This window comes from Guillardia theta, assembly GCF_000315625.1.
Source record: "Guillardia theta CCMP2712 unplaced genomic scaffold GUITHscaffold_80, whole genome shotgun sequence".
NCBI lineage: Eukaryota > Cryptophyceae > Pyrenomonadales > Geminigeraceae > Guillardia > Guillardia theta.
In genome coordinates, this window is record NW_005434594.1 from 56,482 (window position 1) to 68,795 (window position 12,314).

Here is a 12,314-nt window from a genome sequence, read left to right on the forward strand (position 1 = left end):
ACCACCCCCCACCTCCCCCCTCTTCTTTTTCCTCCTCCCTCCTCCACCCGCCCCTCCCCCCTTCTTTTCGATCCCCCCCTCCCCGCCGTCCCCCCTCACCCACGCCCCCCACCAGCCCCAGAGCACCCCACCCCCCCCCGTTCCGCCCCCCCCCCCCCCCCCCCCCTCCTCCTCTCCTCCTCCCCTGTCCCCCTCCCCCTCCCTTCACCTCGTCCTTCATCTTTGTGATCGTGGTCCTGTGCTGCTCCACCTCCTCCTTCAAGGCCTCGCTCGACTTTGCGTGCTCGTTCCTCTCCTGCTCCAGCTGAGTGTGGAGGTCAGAACCATGGAGAACGATCGGGGGAGGGGGAACAGGGGAAGGAAGGAGAAGAAAGGAGAGGAGGGAGCCAGGGGCGAGACACGCAGTGTGTGGGTGTGTAATGGTGATGGTGGTGGTAGTGGTTGAGGAGGACAGGAGGGGAGAGGGGGTTCGAAGACAAGGAGGAGCACGGGCAGAAGGAGGAGGACGAAGACGAAGAGGAGGAGGAGGTGGTGGTGGTGGTGGTGGTGGTGGAGGAGGAGGAGGAGAGTTCAACCTTGTCCCGCACTTCGTTGCTTGCTCGAATCACGTCAGTCAGGTTGTTGACCTCCTGCTCAGCTTCCTTGGTCCTGTGCTCGAGCCCTTGGACGGACACTTGGAGGGCAGCGACGAAAGAAGTTTTCTCCTGCAGCTGCTGCAGCTGCCTCTCCCCCCTACACGCTGCCCAGCAGCCCCAGGCTCTTCTTAGCTGCTTGCTCTCTACCCGCAGGTTCATCCCCTGCAAGGGCAAGTTGAGCGTGCGGGAGACTGGAGGGAGGAGGAGGTGGGGGGGGGGGGGGGGGGGAGAGGATGACGAGGGCAAGAGGGCAGAGCAGGGCAGCCAAAGGGAGAGAAGTGAAAAGCAAGAGGGGATGGAGAAGCAAGAGGGGATGGAGGAGTGGGAGTGGAGGAGGAGTGGGAGTGGAGGAGGATGGGGAGTGGGGTTGGGAAGGGGGAGGAGGAATGTACCAGCATTCTGAGGCGGAGCTTGTAGGAAGCGACGTGAATCTGACGCCACTGCAAGAGAGAGCAGCGAGCGTGTGCGAGGATACGCCGAGCATGCATCCTCCTCGCACTCTCCGCCCTCCTCTCCTCCATCTTCCCGCTCCTCGCCGCCTGCCGCCAGGCGTAGAGCTATGGAGGTCACCGACGTCAAATCAAATGAAGACAACAGGTAAGGGGAGAGGAGGACGAAGAAGAGACAGGCGAGGAGGAGGAGGAGGAGGAGGAGGAGGAGGAGGGAGGAGGAGGGAGCATGTTCCCTGCACTTACCGTCCTCAACTTCCATCCTTGCAACGAGCCGGAGCTGCGCAAGAAGCTTCTGCCCTCCTCCGCATACATCAAGATTCCGCAGAACCCCACACGGAGGAGGAGAAGGTCGCTCCTCCTCCTCGCCAGCAGCTCCAGCAAGCTCTCCACCTCCTCCCGCCCTCCAGCGCCTCTCAACATGGCTTCCTCCTCATCTCTCACCAGCTTGTCTCCCCTCCCAAGGCAGAGCTCCACCAGCGCTCTCTCTTTCCTCCTTGCAGCCCATCGCCTCTCCTGCCTGCTCACCCGCTGCCACCTCCTCATCGTCCTCCGGGCCCTGAGCTTGCCCTCGTCCAGGAGGAAGTGAACGCCAGCCAGCGCGCGCGACCCCCTCCTCCATCGCCATCCTGCCATTGCCCTCCGCATCAGCTGCTGCTGGGCGAAGAGCAGAGCAGCTTGTTGGGTCCAGCGCAGGAGGGAAGTGGCGGTATGGAGGAGGTGAAGTAGCATGCGCATCTTTAGTTCCTCGTCCTCCTCCTCCCTCCGCGTGCTCTGCAGTAGGACCCACATGCTGCCTTGCGCCAGCAAGCGCGCGATGCTCGTAGCCTCCCGGTCAGGACGGAGGAGGAGGAGCTTGGCGTGCTGGGCGACGCTGTGGTCGCTGCGAGACGAGAGGAGGAGGATAGATCGAAGCATCCGCTTGCCTGCGGGGAAAGTGAGAGGAGGAGGCGCCTGCTGGAGCAGAGCGTAGCGGCAAGGATGAGAGCAGGGGAGGCAGGAGGAGGTACAAGGAAGGGGAGAGGTCAGGACAAACAAGAAAGGAGAGAGGAGAGAAGAGAGAGGGAGGAGGGAGGAGGGAGGAGGGAGGAGGAGGGAGGAGAGGGAGGAACACAATGGAGGAGGAAGTCAGGCAGATACGCAGAGTAGCAGGATGGGAGGAAGCGGCAAGCTGGTAGGGCCTCAACTACTCACCGTCGATCCTCCTCGCAAACCTCGACACTTTGCAGGCAATCTTCAGCCATCGCATGCCCCTCCTCTTCACCCCCCGATCTCCCGCGCGCACTGCCGCTGCCTCCGCCCTCCTCCTTCTGCTGGTGCTGGCAGCTGCCCGACGGAAGCGCAGCAGCATCCTTCGCATGACGAGCAGCTCATAGAGATCGACTGCTCGCTCCATCTTCTCCTCCGTCGCCTTCATCCTGTTTAGCTGAGCCAGGTAGTCTTCTGCCTTGGAGGATACGAATGCCTGTGGAATCCTATCAGCTTCTTCCTCACCTCTCCTCTCCTCTCCTCTCCTCTCCTCTCCTCTCCTCTCCTCTCCTCTCCTCTCCTCTCCTCTCCTCTCCTCTCCTCTCCTCTTCTCTCCGCTACTCTACTCTCCTCTTCAACACTTCTCCCCTCCCTTCTCCCCTCCCCTCTCGACCTCCCCTTTCCGACTTCGCTTTCCGAACCTTCGAGTTCTTCTACCCTCCTAACTGCCCTTTTACTTCATCGTTCTATCCTCCACCACTGTTTCCTTCTTCAGCCATCCCGCTGCTATTCCTGCCACGCCCTTCTTTCCTTCACCCTCCATTCCTATATTCCCTTTGACCCTCCTCTTCCTTCTCCTCCTGAACTTCCTCCTCGTCCTCCTGCTCTTCTCCTGCTCCTCCCATACCGCCTCGTTGGACAGCTTCTTGAAGTCGTTCCTTGCTATGCTCAAAGACGCTTCCAGCTCTCCCTTCCTCTCGCTGAGCTCCTTCAGTTGCTCCCGGTAGATCAGCTCCGCACTGCCCTCTGATGCCGAAAGAGCGTCCACCTGCCGCACACATGAGCAAAAGAGCGGCTGGACTTCAAGAGGGAAGGAATGCAGGGCAAGGGGAGGATGAGGAGAGCAGGACGAGAGGAGGAGGACGAGGGGAGGAGGGCAGAAGGAGGAAGAGGAGGAGGATGAGGAGGAGGGTGAAGAGGAGGAGGAGAAGCAGAAGAAGGAAGAGGAAGAGGAGGAAGAAGGAAGGAAGGAAGAGCTAAGCAAAGAGAAGGAATGGAGGGAAGAGTAGGAGAGAGCAAGCAACAGGAGAGGTTTGAAATCTCCTTCTCCTTACCATCGCTTGCAGCGCATTCACTTTAGCCTCCAGCGGCTTCCTAGACTCTAGAGCGCTCTTCTCTACCTTCTCTCGCTCCTCCTGAAGTCGAAAATCCAGCTGACAGCCGGGCTGGTCAGACTCCGAGCAGCAGCAGTGCAGATCGTACCTCCTCCTTCATCTTCCTCTTCTCCTCCTCCTCCCTGCCACTCGTTACTCCCCTCCCTCCGGCACCTCCTCCTCCACCTGCTCTCCAGCTCCTTCCTGGTCCTCTCCAGCTGCTCCCGGGCAGTTCTCAGCTCCTCCTCGAGCTGCTGGGCAGATTTCTTGGAGGCGGTCTTGCTGCGCTCTAGATCCTCCTGGAGCTTCTTGATGCTCTTCTCCGCCTCCTCAACGTTGGCGTTGTTCTGTGCCATCACTTCATCTACCCTCTGCCGCAAAGTCAGCCCCAAGCTCCTTCCCTCATCATCTGCTCCTCCTCCCCTTCCACTGCTCTGCTCTGCTCTGCTCTGCTCTGCTCTGCTCTTCTTCTCTGGATCTCTCCCACCTCCTTTAGCTTCAAATTCTGCTCCAGAAGATTTTCTTCCTCCTGCCGGAAAACCAACGTCAGGGTGAGGGGAGGGGAGGGGAGGGGAGGGGAGGAGAGGAGAGGAGAGAGGAGAGGAGAGAGGAGAGGACGACTTGCCTTCACGCGCGCAAGGAGGTCTGCTTGCAAAGAGCTCTTTTGCTCCTGCAGCTCCTCCATCATCCTCCATAGCTGCATCACATCCTTTGCAACGAGTTCAACATCCCGCCCAAAAGGCAGCGAGGAGGGAGGAAAGACGAGGAGGAGAAAGGAGAAGAACGAAAGGGAGGGAAGATGGGAGGGACGGAGGGAGGGGAGATGGTAAACAGAGGAAAGAGAGAGAAAGGAGCGATCGAGCCAGGCTGGAGGAAGGAGGCTGAGGTGGGAGCGGAGCGCGAGCTGAGAAGGAGGAGCACATCGGGAGTAACCTCGACTTCTCTCGTTCTCTTCTCCGATCCCGTGGGCTCCTTGTTGGCTGACGTCGCACTTGCTGACTGCTCAGCCGCTGGTACGTCCTCGAGGGAGGAGGGAGCAGCTGGGCTCCTGCTGCTGTGAGCTGCTCCTTGGGTGATGGGGTGGGGTGGGGCCCGCGGGGTCTGACCATCAGGTGGTCACATTTGGAGGGGAAGAGGAGAGAGAGAAGAGGAACGGAGAGGGTAGGGGAGAGGAGGAGAGGAGAGGAGAGGAGAAGAGGAGAGAGGAGAGGAGAAGGAGAGGGGAGGGGAGAGGAGAGGAGGAGAGGAGAGGAGAGGAGAGGAGAGGGGAGGGGAGGGGAGGGGAGGGGAGGGGAGAGGAGAGGAGAGAAGGAGAGGAGAGGAATGAGGGGAATGGTCTGATGGATCACTTACCGGAAGAGCATCGTCCCCATCATCAGAGGCCTGAGCATGCTGCACAATGTACTTGTGCTCCAGTGAAGAAGAAATGCCTGCTCCAGCTCCAGCTCCAGCTCCAGCTCCTGCTCCTGCTCCTGCTCCTGCTCCACCCTTCTCACTGAAGCTCAGATCTGCTCCTCCGAACGACAGCCCTTTCTTTGCTCCCTCTCCCTCCCTCCTCCCACGCCGTGTCGAGGAGAAATTGTCCTGCCCAGGGAGAAACGACGGCGACTTCTCCTGCAGCCTGTCGGGGCTCATGCCGTGCTTGGAAGCGACGCGCATGCTCTGCCCTCCTCGTCCCTGCACGGGGGAGATGGTGGAGATGCTCATGCCGTGCGAGGCCATGGCTGACACTTGCGCCCTCAGCTCTCGGATAATCGATTCCCTGTCTTGCAGCGCCCTCCTCTCCCTCTCCTCCTGCTCCAGCCGGAGGTTGATGATGACGTTGGCCTGGTTGGCTAGAGCACGCATCTTGTCTTCGGCCTCCAGCTTCACCTCCTGCACGCGCGCCAGCATGCGGCTGACGCTCGACTGCTGGGCCATGAGGACCTGCGACAGCGATGAGCAAGGCTGGGAAAACAAGGATGAATGTTGGGAGGGAGTTGTGGAAGTATGAGGAGAAGGGGTAAGAGAGGATGAGGGAGGGGAGAGGACGAGGGCAGGAATAGAGAAGTGCAGTGGAAAAGGGAGGCGATGAAAAAGTAGAGGAGCATGGAGGAGAGGAGAGGAGGCTAGGACTAAAAGCACAGCAAGAACACAGGAAAGAACATGGCTAGAAGTCTCAAAACCTCTTTATACGCCATCTCCCATTGCTCGTGATCAGGAGCAAGCTTCCTTGGCTTCGATGGCTGCGACGCAGAAACACAAAGTGTCAAGAACTTGATGGTCGTCTAAGTTCAGGTGGGAGAAGCAACTAGTCCCATCGAGATCACAAACGTCTGCGTCGCTATAACCCGTGCCTTTCTCTGTTCCCTCCCCCTCCCCTCCCCCTCCCCTCCCGCTTCCCCTCCTCCTCCTCCTCCTCCTCTTCCTCCTCCTCCTCCTCCTCATGATCATCATTTCTTCTCCTCTCGTAATTTCTCGCCTTCACTACAACCTCTGCTACCATCGTCTTGAGACAAAAACATCTCACCTGCATCTCTTTCTCAAGGATCGACATGGAGGCAGACACATCAACGTCTTTGTTGCCTGCACAATTCCTTCAGCCTTCCTTCAACCCCTTACAGCTCCCTCACTGTTGTCGATCTTCGCTGCCCGGACTTGCATTTTCCTTGCTCAGGGCATTAGAAACGCATTCATCTCCACTGACTAACTCACAAGTGCGCCAGCACCCTGTCGCGCTCCTTCGAGCCGATGGAGCTCTCAAAATCCCACATCTTCATCAAGTTCAGAGCAGAAAATCCCTCATGTTTGCAGGCAAACATTCAGCGGGAGAACAAGGTATGACGTGGGAAGGGGCATGAAAGCAAGTGCATGTCCCCCACGGATGCGAGTGAAAGGCAGAGCGTAACACCACTGATAGAAGATGCACTGGGGAAGTGCCACAGCAGGAGTATGACCTTGCAGGAGCAAGAGAAGCGGGGGGAAGGGGAAGGGCAAACAACTGCAGAAGACGAGAGAAGAGGAGACCAAGGCTGTACAAGAGCTTGAAGAACAAGCACAGGCACTATCTTACCTCGATCGACTTGCGGGTGTCGATGGCTCTAATGTCAGGCATCTCAGCACGATTTAAGGCCGTCACTCGGCCGTAGAAGACTTGCATCATCTCAGCATGCAGCTGCATCCTCTGAATCACAGCGTCCTGGTGCGGGGCAGAGTAAGGAACACACTCACTGCAGCTGCTGACTGATCACCAGTTTCTTCTGCAGAAAGTGGTTGCTGAACATGATCTTCAACGTTTCCGCCTCTTCCTTCAACGCTACGTCGAGCACCTGTCAGCAGGATCCCGTGAGTCTCCTGCCATGGTCAAGATTTCGCGGGGCACGTTTCTCTCCGACGGTTTGACTTCTTTGTTGTCCAGCAACTTGAGCTTCGGGAGGTTTTTGATAACATGTAGCCGATAGAACGGCCACACAGTAATGGGGTTCCCGTCCAGGTTGAGCACCTGCAACTCTGTCATGCCTCCTGTCAAACACACAAGCTCGTCGTCCTCTAGTTCAATCTCGACTCCATCATCAGCATCGACAACTTCATTCTCCTCATCATACTGACGTCCTCAGATCTCTTCGCTCTCCCCTCGCACTCGTCCCCTCACCCGCTATCACTAACTCTCCCATTGTCACCCTGTCTGTGCCTATTTCTCTCTCACTCTCTCCTGTGTCGCTCCCCCGCTGTCTCTCTGTCTCTTTCATCTCTCATATCGACAACACACCTGTAGCTGAGGAATGTCCTGTAAGACCTGCAGCTCTGAGAACGACTCGATGCAGTTACATGCAACGGACAGCACTCTCAGCCTTCGAAACTGCATCCTCACCGTCAGCCACAAACTTCTCACGTGCACGTTCAGCACCTGTCGGAATCCTGTCAAGCTGTTGATGCTGTTGTTGCTGAGATAGAGGATGTCCACATCAAGGAACTTGTCAGGGATGGGATCGACTTCTGTTATATTCTTCTCCACAACACTGATCTTGTTGGGCTCGACAGAGCTCGGTACCTGCCTGAGGACTTGCGACAGCTTGAGAGTCTGTCTTTCAACTTTCCCTCTCCTCCTGCTCTTTGTGGGTGAGGACCCTGCTGCTGCGGATGCTTGCTTCCGCGAGGTATTGAAGGACGAATAACTTGGTACTGCTGATATTGACCTGCTCATTGTCTGCCTTCTTTTGTTTTTCAGCTGCACGCGCTCCAACCCCTCAACTTGAGTTCATACGCCGACAACTTCGGATGAGTCGGAAAAGATGAGTAGACCTCTCAATGATCGGAAGCAATACCAACCATCCGCACCTGCTACTGAGTTGGATCAAACTCCTTGTAAGAAGCAATACCCGCCCTCCCTCCTCCCTCCTCCTGCTTGCCCCCATCTCGGTTCCGTTGCCTTGCTTGTTTGACTTACTTGTCTCTTGCTCTCCGTCTCCTCTCCATGCGCCTCCTGCCTCCTCTTCCTCCCCTCCCCTCCCTTTCGCCATTACCTCTACTTTCAAAATCTTGATCGCTGGATTGACTACAAACTTTAAACTATATTGACTAAAACACCTAACATTGGAAATATTGACTATAGAGCCGTTTCAAGTCCGGCCGCAGTCAGTGCCAAGTCACGAGTTGACCCGCCGGTACCGTCGCGCGCGGGCCGCCCGGTGCCGGCCGGGGGCCCGGGCCGGGGGCGGCCGCTTGAAAACCGGGGTTAGGCTACACGGAGGCTGGCATGACAACCGTCTACGCGGGCGCCCCGGCGGCGGGGCGTGCCAGTGTGCATCCGAACCTTTTGATGACCGGGCGGCCACCAAACGTTTTCGGGCCGGAGAGTCGGAGCCTTCCGACCGTCTAAGTCACTGACTGCGGGGGCCCGGTGAGTTGCGCTTTGCGAAGTTCTGTACTGTGCCGACAGTCAAGTCGGGGACGGCAGCGCTGAATGCCATGGCAGTGATCGGATGGTCTTCCGACATCCGAGTCGCAAGACGTACGGTCCCAGGCTCGGATTAGTAACTTAAGTCAAGTTTTGCCAAGTTGGGGACAGCACGGTCCTCAAGATCATCTGGGGTCCGAGCGGTGAGAACCAAACCTCATCCTGCTGACTGCTTTGAGTAAAGAAAAGTGACTCAGTGTCCGACGGTGACTGAGTCACGCCCGGACGGTTAAACTTGCCACACCATGCCATGATGGCCGGGCCTCAGGCGGCCGGCGGCGGTGCCGGCCGCGGCGGCGACTCATGCCGGCCGGGCCCGATACCTAAATAATTGATGATGACCCCACCCCCCCAATTAAACTTATCTCCCTACCCCCACCCCCGAAAAACTACCCACCTACCACAAAACATAACTGCTAGCCATGTTTGTACCCTCCCGTGCAAGGGACTTTCGAGTCCATTTTTGCTCCACTGTACCCATACGGGTAGTACTACCCCACCCCCTCCCAAAACACGACCCCTCCGTCCCACGGAACCAGGGGATGCAATGGTTGCGCCTGCCTTTCAGGATGAACATGCGAGGAAACGCTCATGAGAGCGAGCTAGCGAGAAAGATCACGAGAAAGAATGGAGGAAGAGAGGGGAAGAGAAGACGCGGTGAAGGTAGAGCAAGAAGATCATGGTATGGTAGAGGAGGAGGAGGAGGCACAGGCAGAGGAGGAACCAAAGTCGGTACCAGAAATTGCTATTGGGAATCATGACCGGGTTAGGGATAAGGGCAGAGTAGACGGGGAAAACATGGCGGAGGATGGTACTGCAACAGATAAATGCAAGGATGAGGACAAGAACGAAGATGACAAAGAGAGTATATCGCATGTAGAGAAAAATTATGAATGGGCTATGATGTTTTGAAGTCGGATTACTGATCAGCGAGTCGAAGGTGGTGTAGAAGAGGGACAGGCAGGTATAATACAGCTGCAGTCCCATCACCTTAACCTTACTTGATGCGGAGATCATGTGACAGAGGGAGTCGTAGCCTCATGTTCGCCTCTAAATTGTTTTCCTTTCACTATTTTCCTTTCTGTTTTCTGTTGCTTCCCCTCCAATATGCTGCAATTCCATGACAAGCTTCGCTGCAGGCTGAATGGTGGTAAGAGCATACCTGGAAGCAGACATCTTGTAACCGTTTCCTACTTATCCCAAGACAAGTATGTCGAAATTTCCTTCTTATCCGAACTACGAAGTAGTTCGGCAGCTAGGTAAAGGAGGGATGGGTGTAGCGTACATAGTCAGGAGCAAGGATTCATCAGTCACGGGATTTCTTGCCTTGAAGCAAGTGCACTGCCAGAGCAAGCAGGAGGGGACTGGCGCCCTCAAGGAAGCAAAGATCCTCCGCAGCCTTTCGCACGTCAACGTAGTTCGGTACCACGACGTGTTCCTACACCTTGAACGCGGGATGCAGTTTGTCTGCACAGTGATGGAGTTCTGCCGTTCGGGCGACCTGGCTCAGCATCTCCTGCAAACGAAGCAGTCGGGCAGCCAGATCGAGGAAACGATCTGCCTCACTTGGATGCTGCAGCTGAGCACGGCGCTAGCGTACCTGCATGACAAGCGGGTGATCCATCGGGACTTGAAACCTGCCAACGTCTTCCTCCACCTCATGTCTCGCTCGGACTTCGTACTGAAGCTTGGAGACTTCGGTCTGTCAGCGACCCTGGACGGGAGGAACAGGACGAGCCAAGTTGGGACTCCCTGCTATCTCGCTCCCGAGGTCCTGTTCAACGAGCCGTACGCTGAGCCGATCGACGTCTGGGGAGTGGGATGTATCTTCTGGGAGATGGTGTCCCTGGAGTTCCTGTACGAGAGGAAGGGCATGCTTGCTGCTAACGTTCACACCGATCCCATCACGCAGGACTCGCTTCCCCCTAAGATCAGCGTCAACGTCAGGAAACTTGTCTCCGCCTGCCTCAACAGCTCCCCTCAGGATCGACCGACGGCTCGAGAGCTCTGCAAGCACCTCCACAAGCTCCTCTCCGGGCAGCCTCTCCAGCTGGAGAAGATCAAGGTGGAGCCCCTGGACTGGACGCAGCCGCTCATGACTGGGATCGGAGCGATCGCAGAGTCGTGGTCCTCGGGAATCAGCCAGCTGAACATTTCTGGGCTGCTGGGGCTGCCAGGGGAGGAGAGTAAGGAGGAGGGGTTCCGTTGCAACAAGTGTGGGTGGGCCACGGCGAGCGAGGATGTGGAGGAGTGCAAGTACTGCGACAGGGAGGAAGGACAGCAAGGAAGGGTACAGTCCGTGGACAAGCACGGGTACGCGAGGATCAAGAGCGCGGAAGAGGAGATCGAGGAGGCGAAGCGGGCAAGCAGTGCAGGGGCAGCTCTTGCGGGGACGCAGTCGTCCCCGTCCATCAAGACAGGAAGCGGGATGCAGACGCGCTCGCAGAAGTGGTACGAGCAGCTGCGCAAGGTGGAGAAGGAGGCGCAAGTGAGGAACGGGCTGGTCATGAATCCTCCTTCATGGATGGAGCTCAACGACGTCGACTCGACTTCGTCCTTCTCGCTCAAGAGCCCCACCAAGTCCACGGGCTCGGGCTCGGGCTCGGGCTCGTTCAAGGGGAGGACAGGGAGCGATAACAGGAAGGAGGAGAAGGAGAAGGGGAAAAAGACGGTCTCTGCTCCCAGCAGCTCAGACAGCATCGGCATCGTCTCGCCGCCAACGAGCTCGGAGATGCTGAACAGCTCGAACAAGGTGGCGGAGAAGGTAGCGTTGAAGAACCACAGGGAGGCCGTGCGGCAAGGGAGGCAGTTCCAGCTCAACAAGGGGCAGTTCAAGAAGCACAAGGGACTGTTCCTTCGCTGCATCGACTCGGAGCGGGAGGACAGGCAGCTGGTGGTGAAGGATGTGCCGCTAGAGGAGGAGACGCCCTGGGACGATTACTTGATCGAGCTTAAGAATCAGTTCGGCAGGGACGTTGTGTTCGAGTATGAGATAGCAGGGGCGATAGTGGTTGTAGAGAACGAGAAGGATTTCGAGTCGGCAGTGGACTTGGCCATGGACAGAGGAGATCAGCTGGACGTTGTTATCAAGAAGGCCAAGTGGAACAGCACGACGGAGTACTACAACATGTCGAGCAAGGCAAAGAAGCAATGGTGGAACGGCGATGTCTGAGGATGAAACATGCTCCCCTTTCCCTTCCTCCCCTCCCCGTTCCTCTCCTTTCTCTGTCATCCCCTCCCCTCCCCTCCCCTCCCCTTCCTTCACTCATTCTTTCCCTCATCCTTCTCATCCTGCGATAAAACTTGTTGTTCTCCTCGCTCCCTTCCTCCCTCCCCTCTCAGCAGACGATCTACCTCCGACTTGACCTCTCCAGGTTGGCAGTGAGACTTCATCTTTGAAATCTATTCTTCAGATGTTAAACACTATACACCATCATCACTGCATGCAGACGTTCGATGTTCCTGCCCTCTCGCTCCTCTTTCCTCCTCCTCCTCCTCCTCCTCCTCCTCCTCCTCCTCCTCCTCCCTCCATTTCTCCTCCAACCGCTCTGCTCCTCTCCTCATCTGCCGCGGGACGAGGCGACCAGCGCACAGCAGTCCCTGCGAGCAAAGCAGCGAATCTCGCCGTGACAAACGCCTCCTGCTCCCCCTCCTGATAGCCAGAAGCTGAAAAACGATCAGTAACCTTTCCCTCCACCTTCCTCCTGCACTCCCTCCCTCCTCCCTCCGTCCTCCCTCCCTCCTCTCCCCCCTCCTTCCCACCTCTCCCTCCTCCCTCCTCCCTCCCTCCTTCTGTCCCTCCTCGCTCACCCGAATCCTGACTCGTCAGACATGTCGCATCTTGGGAGGAGACACCCGGCGACCTGGAGAAGAATCAAAGGAAGGGGACGGGGGGAGAAAGAAGGAGGACGGGGAAGGTATGGGGGGGGAGGGAGAGGGTAGCAACGTACAT

The 12,314-nt window shown here is 57.4% G+C and overlaps 3 protein-coding genes across 3 annotated transcripts in view; 2 read left to right on the forward strand and 1 right to left on the reverse strand.

Moving 5' to 3' along the window:
* Positions 1–2,270: 2,270 nt before the first annotated feature.
* GUITHDRAFT_114960 (hypothetical protein) lies at positions 2,271–7,609 on the reverse strand (the record flags this gene model as incomplete). Its single annotated transcript, XM_005825776.1, has 16 exons — positions 2,271–2,549; positions 2,961–3,101; positions 3,388–3,486; positions 3,536–3,569; positions 3,613–3,797; positions 3,914–3,955; positions 4,780–5,352; positions 5,592–5,651; positions 5,936–5,991; positions 6,039–6,073; positions 6,121–6,179; positions 6,479–6,604; positions 6,657–6,734; positions 6,788–7,009; positions 7,175–7,264; positions 7,313–7,609. 16 exons carry the CDS (start codon positions 7,607–7,609, stop codon positions 2,271–2,273), a joined length of 2,376 nt encoding a protein of 791 aa, XP_005825833.1.
* Positions 7,610–9,572: 1,963 nt separating this feature from the next.
* Positions 9,573–10,484, forward strand: GUITHDRAFT_76837 (hypothetical protein; the record flags this gene model as incomplete). The annotated part of the gene is made up of 1 exon (XM_005825777.1): positions 9,573–10,484. A coding segment is annotated over one exon (912 nt), but the record flags the coding sequence as incomplete, so codon positions are not given.
* Positions 10,485–11,805: 1,321 nt separating this feature from the next.
* Positions 11,806–12,314, forward strand: part of GUITHDRAFT_154569 (hypothetical protein) — a 1,246-nt gene continuing 737 nt past the window's right edge. Inside the window, exons 1-2 of the mRNA XM_005825778.1 lie at positions 11,806–12,028; positions 12,173–12,230. Coding sequence (XP_005825835.1) covers positions 11,819–11,992 — 174 coding nt within the window. The 5' untranslated portion in view covers positions 11,806–11,818 and the 3' untranslated portion in view covers positions 11,993–12,028; positions 12,173–12,230. The remainder of the gene's footprint in view (positions 12,029–12,172; positions 12,231–12,314) is intronic.